This window comes from Lithobates pipiens, unplaced genomic scaffold (assembly GCF_037356315.1).
Source record: "Lithobates pipiens isolate NorthernLeopardFrog02 unplaced genomic scaffold, aLitPip1_a1.2 Scaffold_51, whole genome shotgun sequence".
In the NCBI taxonomy this organism is placed as follows: Eukaryota; Metazoa; Chordata; class Amphibia; order Anura; family Ranidae; genus Lithobates; species Lithobates pipiens.
Window position 1 is genome coordinate 2120183 of NW_027507874.1, and position 21620 is coordinate 2141802.

Genomic DNA, 21620 nt, shown 5'->3' on the forward strand with positions numbered 1-21620 from the left:
ACAAGGAGAATCTGGGACTCTTCTCTGGATTTAGTGTTTATTCCTCACCTGTGCTGATCTCTGGAAGAATGTCCTCCTCTTTACAAGTCTCATCACCCATCACATACAGTTCTTCAGCTTCCTCTTTAACTTTAACGAGAACTTCATTCTTACAAATACAAAATAGGCATTAAACTTAGTATGTAAAATCTGCAAACAATATGTATAAACAATACATAGCATTGTTAAGACTTTCAGTTCCACCTACCTGATCCTCCTGAAGGATCTCCTGATGTTCCTGTGTGGAGTCCCGGGAATACAGAGGACGGGGACATCTCTCTGGGGGATTTCTGGTACTGGATCCATCTGTAGGAAACACACACTGACTGAATACATTGTTTCTATGTCTTTATATCTGAGGATGTGTTTATCTAGGTGGATGCTCAATACTCTTCTCTTCAAGAAATGAAAGTCTCCTCTTACCCGGTGATGTGAGGGGCGGCCGGTTCTCCATCATGATGTCCTTCTACAGATCCTTGTGTCCTTCTATTTACTATATTATATAAAATGAAAATATTATTTAAAATGATGCAGTTCTGCATAGACTTTAGGAAGATGGCTTATTTATTTCCTGATTTATGTAGCTTAGTGGCAGACACCACAGCATACTCTAGTGGAATCCATGCCACGATGGGTCAGGGTTGTTTTGGTGGCAAAAGGGGGACCTACTCAGTTGGGTGGTCATAAAGTCATGGCTGATTGGTGTAAGTCACATCTTTTCAGCAAATACCTCCCTAGAACCATCAGTTCTGGCCACAGCACAGCCCCCATCTAATGTTCTACACTAAGGATGAGCTCAGGTAAGGTTGCCACCTCATCCCTTTAAACCCGAACACATATTAATTACACAGGTTCTGTGGCTGATTAAGGAGGTAATTAAACTCACTTGTTGCCTTATCTGCATTAAATTAGCCTTCAGAACTTGTGTAGATCATATATGTTCGGGTTTAAAGGGATGAGGTGGCAACTCTAAGCTCAGGCGTGTTCGCATGGAACACGTGCAGAGCCCGCCAGGAAGACGCGCTGCGCTAATCACAGGCAGTGAGACATTGCCCTGATGCGCAGCTGCAGAAATCGGGCAATGTCTCACTGCCTGTGATTAGCGCTGCACCAACTTCCTGGCGGGCTCTGCACATGGACCATGCGAACACGCCTGAGCTCACCCCTATTCTACACATCAGAGGACAGCAGGAAGATGATGATATGTGGAGGTGACATGATCCCCCCCATCCAGTCCACACACAATGCTGGGACCCCCTTCTCTCATAAGAAGAAGACATTATTACCTCCTCCTCACTGGACACACATTCTTCCACACATCCTCTGCAGAAGGATTCTTTGAATCATAATAAGTACTCAATCCTCCTTTTTCAGGGCTACAACAAAATGGCTGCACCCCTCCCACTCTGAGGACGCTTCCTAGTCTGACACGGACGACAGCCCTCTAGTGGTGACCCTGACTTCTGTATCTGCCTATGTTCCTTCAGATTCGGCGACCCATCAGAATGTATAATGAAAGTGACGTTCCTTTTCAGCCATCTTGCTACACCCCGCTCTCCTCCATAGTAAGGATACACTGAGGAGGGGGAAAGCGGACATCTTGTTACACCCACCGGGGTTTTGCATTTTACTCTTATTTTTTTTTTACAGTAAAGTTAATTTATATAGTGAAATATAGTACTTAGAACTCCGTATGACTGGTTAGATGTTGCATTTTAAAAGTAGCGAACATCTGTCAGATTAGCAAACCTTAGATAAGCATGCTTGCCGCTGCTTTAAAAAGTCAACATCGAACTAGTCAGAGGGAATTCTAAGTTCTGTATTTCACTATAAAACTCACTTTACTGTTAAAAATAAGTGTACAATGAAAAACTCCGGTGGGTGTAACAAGATGTCCGCTTCCCCCTTCCCAGTGTATCCTTACTAAGGATGAGTGCGGGGTGTAGCAAGATGGCGGCTACGGGACGTCACTTCCCTTACACATTCTGACGGGTCTCCGAATCTGATGAAACACCTAGACTCTGAAAGCTTGTCCAATCGCACCATTAGGCGTCACTGTGGCGACCATCTAGGCAGCCGTGGAACGCAAACAGCGGAAGTGATAAAGCCACAGAGCGGAAGTGATTGGAGATGAGCTAGGAAGGGAGGACGTAGGCAGCTGCTGGGTTGGTGCGGGTTATATATGTACTCAGCCCGAGCTAGAACATCCATACAAGCCATTTATCTATGGAAGAATGGGGACTAGCACATTATCCATGGTTATTTCGTATTAAGAAGTTGTAAAAAGTTTGCGTATAACCCTTTCCCCGGTAGAACTGTTTTTGCATGTAAAGAAAACTCATTTTAACCCTGAATAGGGATGAGCTCAGGCGTGTTTGCATGGTCCACGTGCAGAGCCCGCCAGGAAGTAGGTGCAGTGCTGCGCTAATCACAAGCAGTGAGACATTGCCCCGATGTGCGGCTGCAGAGATCAGAAAATGTCTCACTGCCTGTGATTAGCGCAGCGCTGCGCCGACTTCCTGGCGGGCTCTGCACGTGGACCATGCAAACACGCCTGAGCTCATCCCTACCCCTGAAGATTACCTAAAACCTCTAAACATGTTATGGACGCCAAATGATAGACTCGGGAGCATGCCCGCAAGATAACCCCCTCAGGAGAGCGCTTATCCTATGGGGTTATCTGATGTGGGGAGGAGCCGCGAAAGCCATCGGGGACCCCAGAAGACGAGGATCGGGGCCACTCTGTGCATAATGAACTGCACAGTGGAGGTAAGTATTATATGTTTGTTATTTAAAAAAAAAAAACCCTTACAATCACTTTAAATATATATATTTTTTAGCACAGACCCTAGAGAATAAGATGGCGGTTGCGGCAATATTGTAAGTCACGCTGTAAAGCAATTTTTATGAGCAAAAAACACACTTTAATGAATTACAAAAAAAAAAAAAGCAAAATCATAAAGTTAGTCCAATTTTTGTCTATAATGTGAAAGATTATGTTACACTGACCAAACAGATACCTAACATGTCACACTTTCAAATTGCGCCTGCTGGTGGAATGGCGACAAACAAAGGTACTTAAAAATCTCCATCGGTGACGCTTTACTATTTTTTACAGGTTACCAGTTTAGAGTTACAGAGGAGCTCTAGTGCTAGAATTATTGCTCTCACTGTAACGCTTGCGGCGATACCTCACATGTGTGGTTTGAACACTGTCTACATATGCGGGCGCCACTTACGTATTTGTTTTCTTCTGCACGTGAGCTCTTTTTTTTTTTTTACACTGTCCCTTTATTTTATTTTTTTATATCCTTTCTATTCCTATTACAAGGAATGTAAACCTGCCTAGTAATAGACATAACCTGGACAGGGCCTCTTTAATGTGAGATCTGGGGTCAAAACACCCCAGATCTCCCCAAATCTCTCATTTACCCTTAAAAGCAAAAGAAAAATGAAAATAAAAAATGCTTTCTGTCTGCCCGAGAACAGGAAGTGATGTCAAACATTGTTCCAGTCCTCCAGGGACAGAGAGCTGAGCCATCGGTTCTGGACTTGCAGTTACCAATGACTCTAGGAGCTCAGAAACAACCGGAAGCATTAGGTGTCACCTCTTCCACCGTCTATAAATGTAATCTCATGGTGCCACTGGGATTACTTTTATCAAAAATCTGACTGCCTGAGGAAAAAAAAAAAAAAGATACTGGGGGGTCATGTCATCTAGCTGCAGCCATAACCCTTGTATTTAACTGTAAAATAAAGACGTACCTTTACTGTTAGGCGGTCGGCAAGTGGTTAAGAGGTAGTAGAAAGTTTGAGTTTTTTACCCTTTTGCTGGTAGAGCTGTTTTTGCACGTTAAACTAATTTTATTCCTTGAAGATTAGCAAAGAGTCCTAAACATGATATATTTTCTGAAAGCAGAGACCCTAGAGAACAAAATAGTGGTAGCTCCAATTTTTGTATGTCATACGATATTAGTGTGACAGTTTATGAATGAATGTTGTGAGTGATATGGCTAGTGGTGGCATCAGACCAAGGTTGGGCTAAATGGGTGTCTTCCACCTGGGTACAATGAGAAAAAGGAAAAATGGTTTGGTGTCACCCGAAAATCACCTCCATCCCTATATATATAACAAAACACAAAAAGTTGCCCGGGACTTTAAATTAGGTGAATGTGCTTAGCCAGTCACATGACACAAGTAAATACAGTATCAAAGTTTATTAAAAATTATCATGCATACATGAACAACAAAACATTGCCAAGCCGGTAAGCTGATGCATACAGTGAAAAACAGTACCATTACACGTATAGCAGTATAGATGTACATAGCAATATACACAGGCATAAAAAGTGACCCTACACGTTTCGCAAGACCATGCTCGCTTCATCAGGGGTAGATGCGTGTGTATTACAGCACACAGGAAAAGAGCTGAGGCTGCCAATCATAGGTTATGCGCTGGAGCTGTACAAAAAAGTGACAACCATTCCATCTATAGCTGGCCTTTGCAGCAAGGTACACATGGAAGGGCAATGCACATCACAAATAAACAAAAGATTTCCCAGCACACTTAACGACCAGCCTGTTTGCTGGAGGTCCTTCCCCTGTCACCACTTTTCTCTCGGTGTCAGGAAAACTTGTCTGAAGTGATTCATGCTTATAGCAGAGGAAGGAGGCAGCAGACAGAAATTGAACTTAGTGCTCTGGACTGAGACAAGTACATACTATAGAGGTTTACAACCACTTCAACTGTGAATAATGGGCTTAGAATCATTGCTCTCACTCCAGCATGCATGCGATATGTAATGTGTATTACAAGCAAACGTTTAATTCGTAGGTACCCCCAGTATGTATTTTAACATTTGTATGCGGGGGGGACTCAAATTTGTTTTTGAAGGGGGTTTTAAATGCTTGGGTGTAACTATATATATTTATTATGATTATTATTATTATTATTATTATAATACAGGTTGTATATAGTGCCAACAGTTTGTGCAGCACTTTACAACATGAGGGCAGACATTGCAGTTACATTACAATTCGGTTCAAGAGGAATCAGAGGGCCCTGCTCGTTAGAGCTTACAGTCTAATATATATATATATATATATATATATATATATATATATATATATATATAAATTGTTGTCACAGAATTAAATATTACCTTCTCCCTAATGGCCACAGTGTGGGGGGGGGGGATGAGATTTACTAAAACTAGAGCGGCAACATCTGGTGCAGCTCTGCAAAGAAATCAATTTGCTCCAGTTTTAGATTGTAAGCTTTAAGGAGCCGGACTCCCTGATTCCTACTGTTTTAAAGTGTATTGTATTTGTACTGTCTACCCTCAAGTTGTAAAGTGCTGCGTAAACTGTTGGCACTATATAAGTCCTGTATAATAATAATAATAATAATAATAATAATAATAATAATAATAATAATAATAATAGTAAATCTCCCCTTATGTTCACAACTAGCAGAACCCCTCATTTGGACTACAACAAAATGGCCACCAACCGTCCTGAATTCAGGTCACTTCCACCTTTCCTAAAATCTTTCTTAGGCTAAATAATACCATCAAACCCTCCACATGCTACCCGCTATGCTACCTGCAACACACCCAAAACAAACAATAGAGAAAAATTGAGTGAACACAACGTCCTTGTTCTCAATAGAATAGAAGCCATTTTATTGTAGTACAAGTATTCATTCTTTGTTATTTCACAAAGCTACTATGATGGAGTATTTCCTTTAAAGGGGGCTTAAGAAAGTTGTTTTTGACTAAACATAATGTAGTGTCTGCATGTGTATAAATATGCAAATGTTTTTATGTTGTTGTCTTAAAGCAGGAGGGTGGGTGGCCATTTTTCTGGAGTGCAAAGAAGGGGACAGGTCTTATCAGAGTGATAATCCTCATGGTGGGGGTGTGTGAGTGTGGAGCGTGTGTGTCCAGTGAGAAGGAGGTAATATCTTCATATTATGAGAGAAGGGGGTCCCAGCACTCTGTGGGGACTACATGTGGGGGACAATGTCACCCCAACAAATCCTTGTCTTGCCGCAAGTCCTCTGATGTGCAGAACATTAGATGGTAAGTTCCTCTGAGACTGAAGGTGAGCTCTGATGGTGCAGAACATTTGATGGGGAGCACTGCTGGGTCTGATGACGAAATCAGTCATGACAGATAACGCTGGGGACATCCTTTACAGAAAGCCGCAACTTGTGTATTGTACAAATACACCCATAAATGGTGAAGGCAATTGTTGGGGGCCTCTGTGGATAGGAACAAGAACTAAAGTCAGGTTTAGAACATTTCTAGGGCATTTACAAAGCATCCAGAGCCCCCTCCCCCCCTGTAATGTGTAAAGGCAGAGAGAATTTTTAAACTTCCTTCTACCTAGACAATCAGCCAATATCTAAAGAAGGACAAGGACGAGGGTTCTATACAAGTGCATGAAGAAGTTTCCATAGACTGAGGCTCTGTATCCAGTGAACTAATGAGATTAAAAAAAAAAAATATATATATATATATATATATGCATTTTATTAAAGTTTATCTTTTTTTTCCTTTAATAGTTTTTTTTTGCTGTAAACATTTTTTTTAATTTTTTATAACCTTTGCAAGAACAAGAACTGACATACAGAATATTCTGAAGGATCCAATCATCCATGCAAGGATGTCATGATGGAGAACTGGCCGCCCTTCACATCACCGGGTAAGAGGAGGCTTTAATTTCTTGTACTGAGGATCCACCTAGATACACACATTCTCCATTATATGGACATAGTATGTCAGGTTCCTATAAGGCAGTGTTTCTCAACTCCAGTCCTCAAGGCACCCCAACAGGTCATGTTTTCAGGCTTCCCATTATTTTGCAAAGGGGATTTGATCAGCTTCACTGCTTTAGTAATTATCACAGCTGTTTCATCTGAGGGAAATCCTGAAAATATGACCTGTTGGGGCACCTTGAGGACTGGAGTTGAGAAACACTGCTATAAGGTGTCAGGATGTCACTGTCTATTTCTTCATGGAGGAGTGGGAGTGTATAGAAGGACACAAGGATCTGTAGAAGGACTTCATGATACAGAGCTGGCCGCCCCTCACATCACCAGGTAGGAAGAGACTTTAAAGAGGAAGTAAACCCTGATGAGTTTACTTCCTCTTTCATTCCCTGCAAAGGTAAAGCATAATGTAGTCCATTATGTGCCACTTACCTGACACAGGAGCCAGCAATGTCACCGCTGTCCCCTGTAGTCCGGCGCATCCATCTTCTCGGTGGGTCTCGCTGCACCGCCGCTGTCATTCGGCGAAGCCGCGATGACGTCACTCCCGCGCATGCGCACGGGAGCCGCCACGCGCGGCATATCGCCGTTGACGGGTGCCGCGCTCAGTGCGCCTGCACGCTGCTGTCTACGGCGCATGCGCCGTAGGCAGCAGTGCCTGTCTTTCGGCAAATATCTCCTAAACCGTGTAAGTTTAGGAGATATTTCTTGGACCTACAGGTAAGCCTTAATCTAGGCTTACCTGTAGGTCATAGTGTGTTGTAAGGGTTTACAACCACTTTAATTTCTTGCAAAGGAGAGAAGAGTATTGAGGATCCACCTAGATACACACATCCTCTGATATAAAGACATAGAAACAATGTATTCAGTCAGTGTGTGTTTCCTACAGATGGATCCAGTAACAGAAATCCCCCAGAGAGATGTCCCCTTCCTCTGTATTCCCGGGACTCCACACGGGAACATCAGGAGATCCCTCAGGAGGATCAGGTAGATACATTTTAGTGTCCTAGATTTTCCTTGTTTTTCATCATATGTCAGAACTGTTAAAATCATACAAAAATTTGCAGGCCGAAGGTTTGGTTGTTATCAAAGTTGAAGTTGAAGATGAAGAAGAGCCATACGTGAGGGGTGATGATTCATGTAAAGAGGAGGAATTCCCTCCAGAGATCAGCACAGGTGAGTAATAAACACTAAATCCAGAGAAGAGCCCCAGATTCTCCTTATTCAGTCACTACAACAATCTCTTCTCCTCCCCCCTCCTCTGTCAGTAGACAGTAATGGGGAGACAGTATGTGCCCAGTGGGGGAGTCAGGAGTGACCAGCCTCTATTACAGTGGCCTCCAAACTGCAGCCCATTTTCCAGATGTGGCCCTTTGCTTGCCTTTATCCGGCTCTTGGGTAGGGATGAGCCGAACACCCCTCGTTCAGTTCGCACCAGAACCTGCGAACGGACCGAAAGTTTGCACGAACGTTAGAACCCTATTAATTACAATGGATGCGAACGTTCAAAATCTAAAGTGCTAATTATAACGGCCAATGTGCATGTTATTGTCCTGAAAAGGGTTTGGGGACCCGGGACCTGCCCCAGGGGACATGTATCAATGCAAAAAGAAGTTTCAAAAACTGACGTTTTTCTGGAGTAGTCATTTTAATGATGCATAAAGTGAAAAAAAAGTGAAATATTACTTTAAATATCATACCTGGGGGGTGTCTAAAGTATGCCTGTGAAGTGGCACGTGTTTCCCATGTTTAGAACAGTCCCTGCACAAAATGACATTTGTAAAGGAAAAAAACCCATTTAAAACTGCTTGCGGCTATTAAAGCATTAATTAATTATTAAGTAATGTCTTGTCCTGGCAATATGGAGGAAAATCTTGGAGAAAAATGGCATGGCTACCCCATCACCCCCCTACCGCAGCCCATTACCAGCCCCTTTCGGTCTTGTATGGATATTAAGGGGAACCCCGCACCCAAAATATGTTATGTTAATGTTAGGCAGATGCCTGTGTTGCACAAATGAACTACACAACACCAGCAATGAGGGGGTAGATTCAGGTGTATGCTGTGCAGGAGGCACACTACACCCACTGTAACAGCGCTAGGTTAGGAAGCAAAGCAAAGCTGACACTGTCCCTGCCTATCCTGCTCTCTCCCTGAACACTACACTCACTGTAACAGAGCTACCTAAAGAAGTAAAGCACAGCTGACACTGTCCCTGCCTATCCTTCTCTCTATGAACGCCGCAACACACTACACAAGGCCACCACGCTGGCGGCCTTATATAGTGTGGGGCGTGTACTAAACCCCCTGAGCTATAATTGGCCACAGGCATCCAACCTGTGGCCAATTATGGCTCTCCTCGCTGCCGGCACAGTGATTGGCCAAGCATGCGGGGTCACAGTGCATGCTTGGCCAATCATCAGCCAGCAATGCACTGCAACTGGCGCAGTGCATTGTGAGCCGTTCGTATCACATGGATTTGATGCGAACGGCCCACAAAGTTCTGTTTTCGACGAACAGACGAATTGCCGATGTTCGATTCGAACATGGGTTCGAATCAAACACCGGGCTCATCCCTACTCTTGGGTAACTATTACTCCCACTGATGCAAGGCAATAATCTTCCCACTGACACCAATGATGGGACATTATTCCCACTGATACCAATAACGGCACTATTCCTCCCACTGACACCAGTAATACAGGACTATTCCTCCCACTGACACCAGTAATACAGGACTATTCCTCCCACTGACACCAGTAATACAGGACTATTCCTTCCACTGACACCAGTAATACAGGAATATTCCTTCCACTGACATCATAAAATGCAGGACTATTCCTACAACTGACACCAGTAATGCAGGGCTATTCCTCCCACTGACACCTGTGATGAGGCACTATTGCTCCCACTGACACTAAGGATGTAATACCATTCTTCCCACAGACATCAATGATGGGGCATTATTCCTCCCACTGACACCAAAGATATAACGCTATTCTTCCCATGGTCTCCCATGGCCTCCCACTGATACCAATGATGGGGGGCTATCCCTCCCACTGACACCTGTGATGAGGCACTCTTGCTGATGTTGGGCCATTTTCTACCCCCATTGGCCACAGTTCAGCCCCTCTCACCCTACCCCTAAAGTCTAAAGGACAGTAAACTGACTCTTCATTTAAAAAGTTTGGAGACCCCTGCTATTTTGGATTCTGGCTCTTCTCCTCACATCCTGTCATTGTAGTGCCAATGATGGGGCACTATTCCTCCCACTGTTACCAATGATGGGGCACTATTCCTCCCACTGTTACCAATGGTGGGGCACTATTTCTCCCACTGACACCTGTGATGAGGCACTATTCCTCCCACAGACACCTGTGATGAGGCACTCTTGCTGATGTTGGGCCATTTTCTACCCCCACTGGCCACAGTTCAGCCCCCTCACCCTACCCCTCCCCCCTAAAGTCTAAAGGACAGTAAACTGACTCTTCATTTAAAAAGTTTGGAGACCCCTGCTATTTTGGATTCCGGCTCTCCTCCTCACATCATGTCATTGTGTGTTACCAGCCAAGAGACGTGACCAGTCTCCCCCCACACACTCTCTGGGGTCTCTCATACATCTCAGTACAGGGGGCTTCACTCTCATCTTTATTCACAGACCCCGGAGACACCAGAGCCATTCGGAGAGACATCAGTGCTGAGGAAGGAAGATATGTGAGGATCAAAAAGGAGGACATTCCTATAGATATCAGCACAGGTGAATAATGGACACCACACACAGAAAGTGTTTACCAATTCTCTTGTTCAGAGGATGCTTTTCATTAATGGGTTTGTTTTTTGCATTTGTTTCACTATATTAACCTTGCCAATTATGTAGTAGTATGTTGTTAGTGGTTAACATGTATGCATGTAGCATTGGGATCCTCGGTTCGAATCTCAGCCAGGACACCACCTTCATGGCAATCAATCTGACCACATTTGTGTTTCCTACAGATGGATCCAGTATGAGAATTACCCCAGAGAGATGTCCCCATCCTCTGTATTCCCGGGACTCCACACAGGAACATCAGGAGATCCTTCAGGATTGTCAGGTAGTGGGAACCTAAGAAATAACACAGTGGAGGGGTGATTTGCAAAAATAGAAGCAGAGAGAATCAGCCAGCTATGCAATGCTGATGCCAGCTGTGAATTTCTTTACAACCTTGGGTATTGCAGAGTATGTTGCTCTGCAGAGAGACCCGCATGTCAGCAACTTTGAAAGTAAAGCCCCATACACACTATCAGATTTTCTGCTGATTTTTTGTCTTCAGGTGTACCAAAACCATGTAGTGCAAGGGCCTGCCTGATTGCATACACATTGAAACTCCTAAGGTTTGACCTCGTATTATATCGTTTTGGTAAATCTGAAGGAAAAAATCAGCAGAAAATCTGATAGTGTGTATGGGGCTTTAGAATTCTTTTTTTTTTTTTGGCCACAAGGTCCGCTACTACAATAAATCTGTGCTCCTCTTAGCTAGGGGGATAACCTTTATACTTTAATAATGCCAGCAATTATCCATCAAGTGATCTTAAAGTAGAACTGTAAGCAAAACTTTTTTTTTTCATTTTGGATAGAATAAGGGAGGGTTATAACCCCTGTCAGATTTTTTTCTGCCATCTGTGTCCCATTGCAGAGATTTCCCTTCACTTCCTGTCCCATAGCCAAACAGGAAGTAAGGGGAAATCCCTGAAAATTAAAATAATTTCTTGGGGACCCCCAGGTTGCCATAACTAGTGTCCCCATTGGAAGATTTCCCAACTATTACTTTTCTGGGGACAACCCAAAATTTAGAATTTTCTCTTACTTTCAATGATACTGATAAACAGGACAAATAGAGAGGATGAATACCTGTAATGGGGGGCACAGACAGCAATACAAACTGATAAGTGTTCTAATCCCTCTCCACTCTATCCAAAAGTAAAAAAAAAAGTTTTGGCTTTAGTAATATTTTACGTTGGCCATACATGCTAAGATTTCTCAAGAGAAAAATCACTTGATTCCCCATGCATGCTAAACGTTTGCCATGCAGCGTGGCTGGAAAATCTGCCATGCCAGCTATTGTATGCTGACAGCCGGTACCCGCCAGAATACTCGAACAATGCCTGCATTTAATTGGAAGCAGGCACTTTCGGCCAATTTTACACCTAGTTCCTTTGAGAAAAGTCAATTGAAAAATCAACTTTTTTTGAGCTGGGTGATGCCAACAGGGCCAACAATGGATTCTACATTTTGTGGTTTGTAAAGAACAAAGTTGCCTAAATATAGCCCATTGAATTAGCTGATCCAAGTCAGGGGCAAAATGATTCCTGCTGTCATGACCAAGGATTGTAGACACTAGTGTACATACTCCAGATCTTTTAATATATGTGGGCAGCTACAGAATCAGTTACAGTGCTTTGAAAAAGTATTCATACCCCTTGAAACTTCCCACATTTTGTCATGCTACACCTAAAAACGTTATTGTATTTTATTGGGATTTTATGTGATGGACCAACACAAAGTGGCACATAATTGTGAAGTGGTAGGAAAATGATAAATGGTTTTCAATTTTTTTTACAAATAAATATGTGAAAAGTGTGGTATGCATTTGTATTCAGCCCCCTTTACTCCGTCACCCCTAACTAAAATCTAATGGAACCAATTGCCTTCAGAAGTCACCTAATTAGTAAACAGAGTCCACCTGTGTGTAGTATAAATACAGCTGTTCTGTGGAGCCCTCAGAGGTTTGTTAGAGAACTTTAGTAAACAAACAGCATCAAGGAACCAAGGAGGCCAAGGAACATACCAGACAGGTCAGGGATAAAGTTGTGGAGAAGTTTAAAGCTGGGTTAGGTTATACAAAATATCCCAAGCTTTGATTATCTCACAAAGCACTGTTCAATCCACTATCCTAAAATGGAAAGAGTATGGCACAACTGCAAACCTACCAAGACATGGCCTTCCACCTAAACTGAAAGGCCGGGCAAAGAGAGCATTGATCAGAGAAGAGCCAAGAGGCCCATGGTAACTCTGGAGGAGCTGCAGAGATCACAGCTCAGGTGGGAGAATCTGTCCACAGGACAACTATTAGTCGTGCTCTCCACAAATCTGGCCTTTTTGGAAGAGTGGCAACAAGAAAGCCATTGTTGAAAGAAAGCCATAAGAAGTCCAGTTTGCAGCTTGCGGGAAGCCATGTGGGGGACACAGCAAACATGTGGAAGAAGGTGCTCTGGTCAGATGAGACCAAAATGTTTGGCCTAAAAGCAAAACACTATGTGTGATAGAAAACTAACACTGCACATCACCCTGAACACACCATCCCCACCATGAAACATGGTGGCAGCATCATGTTGCTGAGATAATTTTCTTCAGCAGGGACAGGGAAGCTGGTCAGAGTTGATGGGAAGATGGATGGAGCCAAATACAGGGCAATCTTAGAAGAAAACATGTTAGAGTCTGCAAGACGTGAGACTGGGGCGGAGGTTCACCTTACAGCAGAACAGCGGGGTTTATTTACTAAAGGAAAATCCACTTTGCACTACAAGTGCACTTGGAAGTGCAGTCGCTGTAGATCTGAGGGGGACATACAAGTAAAATAAAAAACAGCATTTTCGCTTGTACATGATTGGATGATAAAATCAGCAGAGCTTCCCCTCATTTCAGATCTTTCCCTCAGATCTAAAGCAACTGCATTTCCAAGTGCATTTGCAGTGCACTTTTAGTGCAAAGTGGATTTTCCTTTAGTAAATCAATCCCAGTGACCCTAAACATACAGCCAGAAGTACAATGGAATGGTTTATCAGGGATATGCAATTAGCGGACCTCCAGCTGTTGCAGAACTACAATTCCCATGAGGCATAGCAAGACTCTGACAGCCACAGCATGACAGCCAGAGGCAGAGGCATGATGGGACTTGTAGTTTAGCAACAGCTGGAGGTCCGCTAATTGCCTATCAATGGTTTAGATCAAAGCATATTCATATGTTAGCCCCTGTACACACGGTCGGAGATTTCCACAACCAAATCCGTCGGATTTTGCCCGTCGGATTTTGTCCGTCGGATCTTGTCCGAAACTGTTGCATACACACGGTCGGACAAAGTTGGTGAAAAATCCGATCTTTCAGAACGTGATGACATAATTTCATTACGATGGGACTACATTCAGGCTAGTAGCCAATAGCTTTGATGTAGGAATTTGATCTGAGCAGGCGTGGCACTTGGTCCGATCAAAATTCTCTACACATGATCAGAGTATGTCCGATCGGACCAGTTGGTCGGGAAATATTTCCAACATGTTGGAAAATTGGGTCCGACAGATATTCCGATGGAATCAGTCTGATGCATACCACACACAGTCGGATTATCTGACGACACGGTCCGATAGGACACATTCCGACGGATTCTCTGACCGTGTGTACAAGGGCTTAGAATGGCCCAGTCAAAGTCCAGACCTAAATCCAATTGAGAATCCGTGGCAAGACTTGAAAATTTCTGATGCTCTCCATCCAATATGGCAGAGCTTGAGCTATTTTGCACTCTCTAGATGTGCAAAACTGATAGAGACGTACCCAAAAAAAGACTTGCAGCTGTAATTTCAGTGAATGGTGGTTCTACAAATTATTGCCTTAAAATTTTTGGTTGTAACATGACAAAATGCATATGAAAACTTTTTCAAGGCACTGTATCTTAAATAGTTGGATGACAGCATATTCCCATTTTAGTTTTTAGTGTTTACCATTGGAATTGTTTTTCCTTATTTAGGATCAAATGTTGATTAACGTGGCAGTAAAAGAGAAAGCAGAAGAGCCAAATATGAGAGGTGTTCAGCCATGTCAGAAGGAGGAAGAAAGTCCTCCGGAGATAGGTACAGGTGAGTAATAACTCAGAGAAGAGCCCCAGATTCTCCTTGTTCAGTCACTACAACGGGGATATGCAATTAGTGGACCTCCAGCTGTTGCAAAACTACAACTCCCATCATGCATCTGCCTCTGAGTGTCATGCTTGTGGCTGTCAGAGTCTTGCTATGCCTCACGGGACTTGTAGTTCTGCAACAGCTGGAGGTCCGCTAATTGCATATCCCTGCACTACAACAATCTCTTCTTCTCCCCCCTCCTCTGTCAGTAGACAGTAATGGGGAGACAGTATGTGCCCAGTGGGGGAGTCAGGAGCCATCAGCCTAACACTTAGGGGAACTTATAAGTTGCCATGGAAAGATTTGTAAGCTCTTTCATAAGCAAATTCTTATATTAGGATAAAGCAAATTCTCTTTCTCTTTCATAAGCAAATTCTTATATTAGGATAAAATATTAAGACAATGCTATCATTCACCATATATACAGTTATAAATACACCAATGACCTCAGTACTAATTATACAGAACTATTTATAACTTCCATATGAATAAAGTGCTCCGTGCATAAATCAATCCAAAGAACAAACGTGCTCTCTCCTCCATGTCCCTAGTGTATACACCGTACTCACCAGATGTTGTTGACTTCTTAATATAAAAGAAGTCAAACTGTACTTTCCAGCCAGTGTGTCGTGTGTTAAATCCCCTGTCTTGTTATTAGTGGTCCCTGGTCCCTTTAAAGGATAAGTTCACCTTTTGTAACATGTTACATCACTCCCATATTCAGGGAGCAACATGTTACAAATCCACCGACCCCTGCACCTCTGCAACTCCCCGATCTCATAGGCGGCTGGGGATCTTCTCCCCCCACTCTCTGCCGGAATGTGCTCCACCCACCTGGCTGCATCACTCATCCGCAGAGTTTTGTGAATTGAAAACTACAAGATCAGCCCGTCTTTGCAGCTGATGGCTTGTAGTCCTCAATTTACTACAACTGCGCTGTGGTAGTTCATTGATGCTTCCTGTTAACCACTTAAGGACCAGGCCTCTTTTTCAGACTCGGTGTTTACATGTTTAAAACAGTTTTTTTTTTTTGCTAGAAAATTACTTTGAACCCCCAAACATTGTTTTTTTTCTAACACCCTAGAGAATAAAATGGCGGACATACTTTTTTTCACACCATATTTGCGCAGCGGTCTTTTTGGAAAAAATTTACTTTTTTGAATAAAAAAATAAGACAACAGTAAAATTAGCCCAATTTTTTTTTATATTATGAAAGATAATATTACGCCGAGTAAATTGATACCCAACATGTCACACTTCAAAATTGCGCCCGCTCGTGGAATGGCGTCAAACTTTTAGCCTCAACAATCTCCACGGGGTGTTTTTAAAAACCTTTTTTTTTTTTCTTATTTATTTTAATTGATTTTATTTATTTTTACACTGTTTTAAAAAAAAATTAAAAATGGATCACTTTTATTCCTATTACAAGGAATGTAAACATCCCTTGTAATAGAAAAAAATCATGACAGGTCCTCTTAGCCCTTGTACACACGGTCGGACATTCCGACAACAAAATCCGTCGGATTTTGTCCGAAACTTGTGTTGCATACACACAGTCGGACAAAGTTGTCGGAAAATCCGATCGTTCAGAACGTGATGCCTTTATTTAGTTACGACGGGACTACGTTCAGGCTACTAGCCAATAGCTTTGGTCTAGAAATTTGATCTGAGCATGCGTGGCACTTTGTCCGATCGGAATTCTCTACAAACGATCGGACAAAGTCCGATCGGATCATGTTGTCGGAAAATGTTATAGCCCAGCTCTAAAACTTTGTCGGTCGGATATTCCGACGCAAACAGTCCGATGGAGCCCACACGCCGTCGGATTATCCGACAACACGGTCCGATCGTATATTTTCCGTCGGAATGTCCGACTGTGTGTACAAGGGCTTAAATATGAGATCTGGGGTCAAAAAGTCCTCAGATCTCATATTTGAACTTAAATGTAATAAAAAAAAAAAAAAATGTCACTTGAAAAAATGACATTGAAAAAATGTACCTTTAAGAGGTATGGGCGGAAGTGACGTTTTGATGTCGCTTCCGCCACCCTATGGTATAGAGACGAGTGGGGGCCATCTTAGCCTCACTCGTCTCTATACCCAGCACAGGAAAAGACCCGATCGCTTCCGCAGCCACTGACGGCTCCTGTAAGCGGCGGAGGGCGCGGGAGAGCAGCGGGAGGGGGGTAGCACCTCTCCCGCCGCCAATAGCGGTGATCTCGCGGCGAACCCCCCGCAGAGACCACCATTATCGCACACAAGACCGGCGCCTGAAGAGATGAATATCTCGGTTGTGGCAGCAGCTGCTGCCATTACCGAGATATCCCTCTTCAAAAAATGGACGTACATCGGCGTGCACCGGTCATAAAGTGGTTAATGTGTAACTGCTTGGTCAAACAATGTACAGCCACTCCTATGACCCGTTTTCAGCAAACAGCGGGCTGAAGCCTGCTGTTGGCTGACGTCACAAAGATGGGATCCACCCACAACCCTGGACTGACACCTGGCTCAGTCTCTCAGCGAGTCGCTCAGAGCCTGAGTCAGCTGATCCTACCCCCTTCAGTGAGTGTGGGGGGGGGGGGGGAGAACAGAGAACTGGTGACTGACAGCCACCAGCCCTCTGCTCATGGAGCTCTGAGAACCGAGCGATCATCAGTGATTGATCACTTGGTTCTTAGTCTTAGAGCCGGCAGGGGGGACAGATGCAGTAGTATGGATTTGTAAAAAAAAAACAAACAAAAAAAATATCTTTTAAGCACAGGTGCATTATAATATTATATTTGTAAGCTCTTTGTATGAGTTGTAAACTGTTAGGAAATTCCCTTGTGATCAGTAAAAAAAACATCAGGTGTTCTTGAGAAGCAGACAATTTATTTCTGATGTGGCCCACAACAGGGAGACATGCTTACAGGACGAAAGCTGAAGAAAAAGTCTCCACAAAAGAAAGTGTTCCGCCCTCACATATCCCACAAGAATAACATCTCTGTGCTTCTATTGGTTGAAAGAACATAAATAACGTGTCATGGCACAGGCTTGCACTTTATAAGCTATACATATTCCGTGAATTCTTAGGCTATCATATTTGTTAAATGTAATCATCCTACAACTTACTATGGAGTTAATTAAGACAAAACAATACAATGAGTTAATACAATAATGTGCTCAGAAGTAAGCTTTTTAACAAATCAGTCTCAGGATTATTGTTTTTCTAATAGTCACACAATAAACATTTAAAACTTTTCTAACATTCCCTCCTCTTTGTGTGACTATTTTATCTCCACACATTTCGATGAAAGTCCCTGTGTTATACACTTTCGGACTGTATGTCATTAAGTTGAGCTTCAATGTCCACATAGGTCTCCTCAGAGGTAGAGAGGGTTTGATACATTGTTCTTGAGACTGCAGTTTCAATGAGTTTTTGTGAAAGTCCTCGAATACAGGGAATGCAGCAGCATCCGCAAGTGACCAAAACAGCCAAAGCCACAGCGATTGAGATCAAACATGATGTGATAAATCCAGTTCATTTACCGAACCATCCTTCAAACCAAGTTGTGAATGGATCATTAATACCTGAGTTTTCCGCCAATTCATTCGATAGCGCAGTCAGTCCTTCCAAGGCTCTGGTCACTGTCCCTCCAGGAGCTGTATTGTTGGGGATTAAAGGTACAACACATGCTACCAAACATTTTGCATACCCTCCTCTTTCAGCTAAGACCATATCTAAAGCCATTCGGTTCTGCCAGGCCATTAGAGATGTGGGGGCCAACTGTTCTGCTAGGCCCCTCACAGCATCCCTAGTATAGTTTACAAATCGTTGTTGGTTATAATATATATATAATTAATCCAGTCATCATTTTTATCTATAGTCACCCACCAGAGAAGAGACTCAAACCCAGCTGTCACCTGATTCCTGGCTTTAAACTCGTCCGGCACCCCGCGAGGAACCCCAATCTCATCTATGTAGATCTGAGAGTCAAATGACCCCAAGGGAGAGGTGTCCCTACGATACTGTCGGTGACTCTTAGTCCACGGGTATTCTGACAGGATTCTCAGGGGCATAGCCAGCTGGACCATAGCGCAATCCCCTTGGGCATTGGCCGGTAGTCTAGCTCGCAGTTTCTTATCCCCACACATCCACCAGACATCAGCTCTCTGAATGTCATGTCCAACCCAGTCACCGTTGTCCGTGTTAATCCTCTCCACACAGTAGTCATCAGGTAATGACCCAAGATCCACCGCGCTACGGTTCCCTGGGAGTGCAAAACAAGTAAAGTTGCCCGTATAAGCGGCAACCGCTGGAGGTATCTGAGGTCTCTGTACTGGGGGAACAACAAACTCAATGTGTGACAAGTAGAATTTGTTTCAGGTTTATAGCTCTTATTATACAATTGCAACATACATTTTAAACCTTCTGGATCTGTATTGTGATCTAGAGGAAAAGGAACTGTTGCTAAATGTAGTCTGGCTCCGGCACAAACTAAACAGTTTTCCTTTTTCAGAGTTCTAACCGTGTACCTCAACCATTCTAACCACTCATTTTTTCTTTGGTCGCCCGTCTCCAAAGCTATGGCATCTTCTATTGTTAGGTTAGTGAATCTTATAGTTATACTCAGAACTTCTATTTTAGTATGGCCTTCTTCTTTCCCTTCTGAGTCTACTTTTTCCTGTTTAATTTTATTAGGTAGTAATACCTCAGGGAAAAATGTTCCTGACACCCATGCTCCCATGGAATACAACCGCTGATCTTCCTTCCTCGGCTCCGTTAATGTTATTAATAGTTGGTTACAGTTCTTACTATTTGTGCAGGGGGAGTTGGCCGCTTTTGTGATTATGAGTCTCTCCTTTATACCACTCTTTTTAGCCCCTGGTTGATTATACCCCCAATCTTGATGCGCTGTAGTCCACAGGGCCTGATCCCATGCTTGACATCCTGCCTTATTCCAGAGTCAGCAGATGTATATATCTGCCCATAGAAGTCCTCTAGCCCCAGTTGTATCCCCACAATCTGCAATCTGACAGAAGTCTACCAGTATAGTGCTAGTTATTCCCTCTATAAAGTTTTGGATTTAATGCTTTTCCTGTTCTTTCCCAATCCAAAAGTTCCTCTACTCTTCCATAGCGCCTACCCCCTCTTATGGATGCCTCTCCTAGTGTCACCAGTAACCCAAGGATAATTTCTGTCCCTTTCATCCTAACCAGCTACAGAGTTCCAGCGGATAGGATAGGGGAGTTGGAAGGGGAGGGAGACTTCACCGGTTTGAGACAAGTCCCACCTTGTGTGAGACCTCCCTTTGTAGCCGGACTTTCTGGACCTCTTGTAGCCAACTGGCCCTACTCTGCCTGTAAAACGTTTTTACAATGGGACTGGTGAATCCAGGTAGACCTCTCTGCAATCCTTATCACAGTAGGGGTAGTTAAAAGGACTTTGAAAGGACCATCCCACCTTGGGGAGTACCACTGCTTTTTTTCTTATTACTTTTTATTGAGACCCCAATCTCCCACATGCACCTTTTCATCTTTTTTTGGGGTGTGATATACATACTGGTCACAGCTACTAGTAGGCAATACATCCAATTATTTTTACCTGTTTCTTCCATAGCTTTTCTCAGTTTGCTTTTTAGAATGCCATTATGTCTTTCTACCAATCCAGCTGATTGGGAATGATAGGCACAATGGTATTTCCCTTTAATTCTCATCACTTCTATCAAATGTTGTATATTTTTTAATTACAAAATGGGGTCCATTATCACGGTAAATCCTTTCAGGGATTCCAAATCTAGGAATAATATCTCTTAGTAATGCTTTGGCTACAGTCTGTGCATCTGCACTTCCTGTCTGGAATATCTCCACCCATTTGGTCAGGGTGCCTGGGTACCAAACAATATTTCTTCCTTTCACATTTGTCTAATTCAATAAAATCCATGCAAATGTGTTGGAATGGATATTGTGGTGTAGGGAACTTCCCTTTCTGTGGTCTTATACCTCCCTGAGCATTGTGTCTTGCACATATAAGACATAGAGAGCAAAAAGTTTTTAATAATAATTTGTGAATCCATAGGCTGTACATACTTTATTTAATAATTTGTGAATCCATAGGCTGTACATACTTTATTTAACATCTCAGTCATCCCCCTGTTTGACACATGCGTTACTCCATGTGTCAATACTGCTGCATACCTAAATAAAGATTTTGGTAATACCGGTTTCCCTTCAGGTGATGTGTAAATATCATCAATTATTGTGCAACCCTTTGTTTTCCAATATTGTTTTCCCCAGGGGGGGCATTTTGCTGCATATCAGTAAGGACTGTATGATCTATCACTATGATTTCTCGTCATTATTTTATGTGCAGCTTCATCTGCCCTTTTATTTCCCTTTGAGATGGGGTCCGTATATTTTGTGTGTGCTTGACATTTACAGATTGCAAGCTTTTTTGGTATCTGTATTGCATCTAGGAGTTCTAAAATGAAGTCCGTATGTGAAATTGGTTTACCACTGGAGGTGACCATCCCCCTGTTTTTCCATTGTTGTGCAAAAACATGAACTGTTGAAAAGGCATATTGACTGTCAGTGTATGTGGTTACAGATGTCCTTCTGACAGTATACATGCTCTTGTCAGTGCTACAAGTTCTGCAACTTGTGCTGAATAATGTTTTGGTAGTGGCCCCGCTTCCAAAATCTCATCCTGTGTCACTACTGCATATCCTGTTGCATTTGTGCCATCTGGATTTTTTCTTACTAGAACCATCAACAAAAAGTATCATGTCAGGGTTAGATAATGGTACATCTTTCAGATCACTTCGTGGCAGTACCTTTTCAGCGATGGCAACAGTGCAGTCATGTTTATACCCGTCAGTAGGAAGTGGTAGTAGCGTGG

The 21620-nt window shown here is 43.0% G+C and overlaps 2 protein-coding genes across 3 annotated transcripts in view; one reads left to right on the forward strand and one right to left on the reverse strand.

Annotated features, from left to right (window-relative positions):
* Nucleotides 1-1474, reverse strand: part of LOC143957179 (uncharacterized) — a 77617-nt gene extending 76143 nt beyond the window's left edge. The window contains exons 1-4 of the mRNA XM_077467330.1: nt 1326-1474; nt 463-532; nt 248-345; nt 49-148 (exon numbers count right to left, since the gene is read on the reverse strand). Coding sequence (XP_077323456.1) covers nt 49-148; nt 248-345; nt 463-496 — 232 coding nt within the window. The 5' untranslated portion in view covers nt 497-532; nt 1326-1474. The remainder of the gene's footprint in view (nt 1-48; nt 149-247; nt 346-462; nt 533-1325) is intronic.
* Nucleotides 1-21620, forward strand: part of LOC143957104 (uncharacterized) — an 88041-nt gene that overhangs the window by 60256 nt on the left and 6165 nt on the right. The window contains exons 1-7 of one of the 2 annotated variants that reach the window (XM_077467249.1): nt 5467-6122; nt 6657-6747; nt 7704-7801; nt 7882-7990; nt 10473-10571; nt 10808-10905; nt 14594-14702. The exons of the other annotated variant lie outside the window; for it this stretch is intronic. Of the exons in view, the coding sequence (XP_077323375.1) occupies nt 6714-6747; nt 7704-7801; nt 7882-7990; nt 10473-10571; nt 10808-10905; nt 14594-14702 (547 nt within the window). The 5' untranslated portion in view covers nt 5467-6122; nt 6657-6713. Of the gene's footprint in view, nt 1-5466; nt 6123-6656; nt 6748-7703; nt 7802-7881; nt 7991-10472; nt 10572-10807; nt 10906-14593; nt 14703-21620 lie in introns of those variants that run through there. 2 annotated transcript variants of the gene reach the window in all.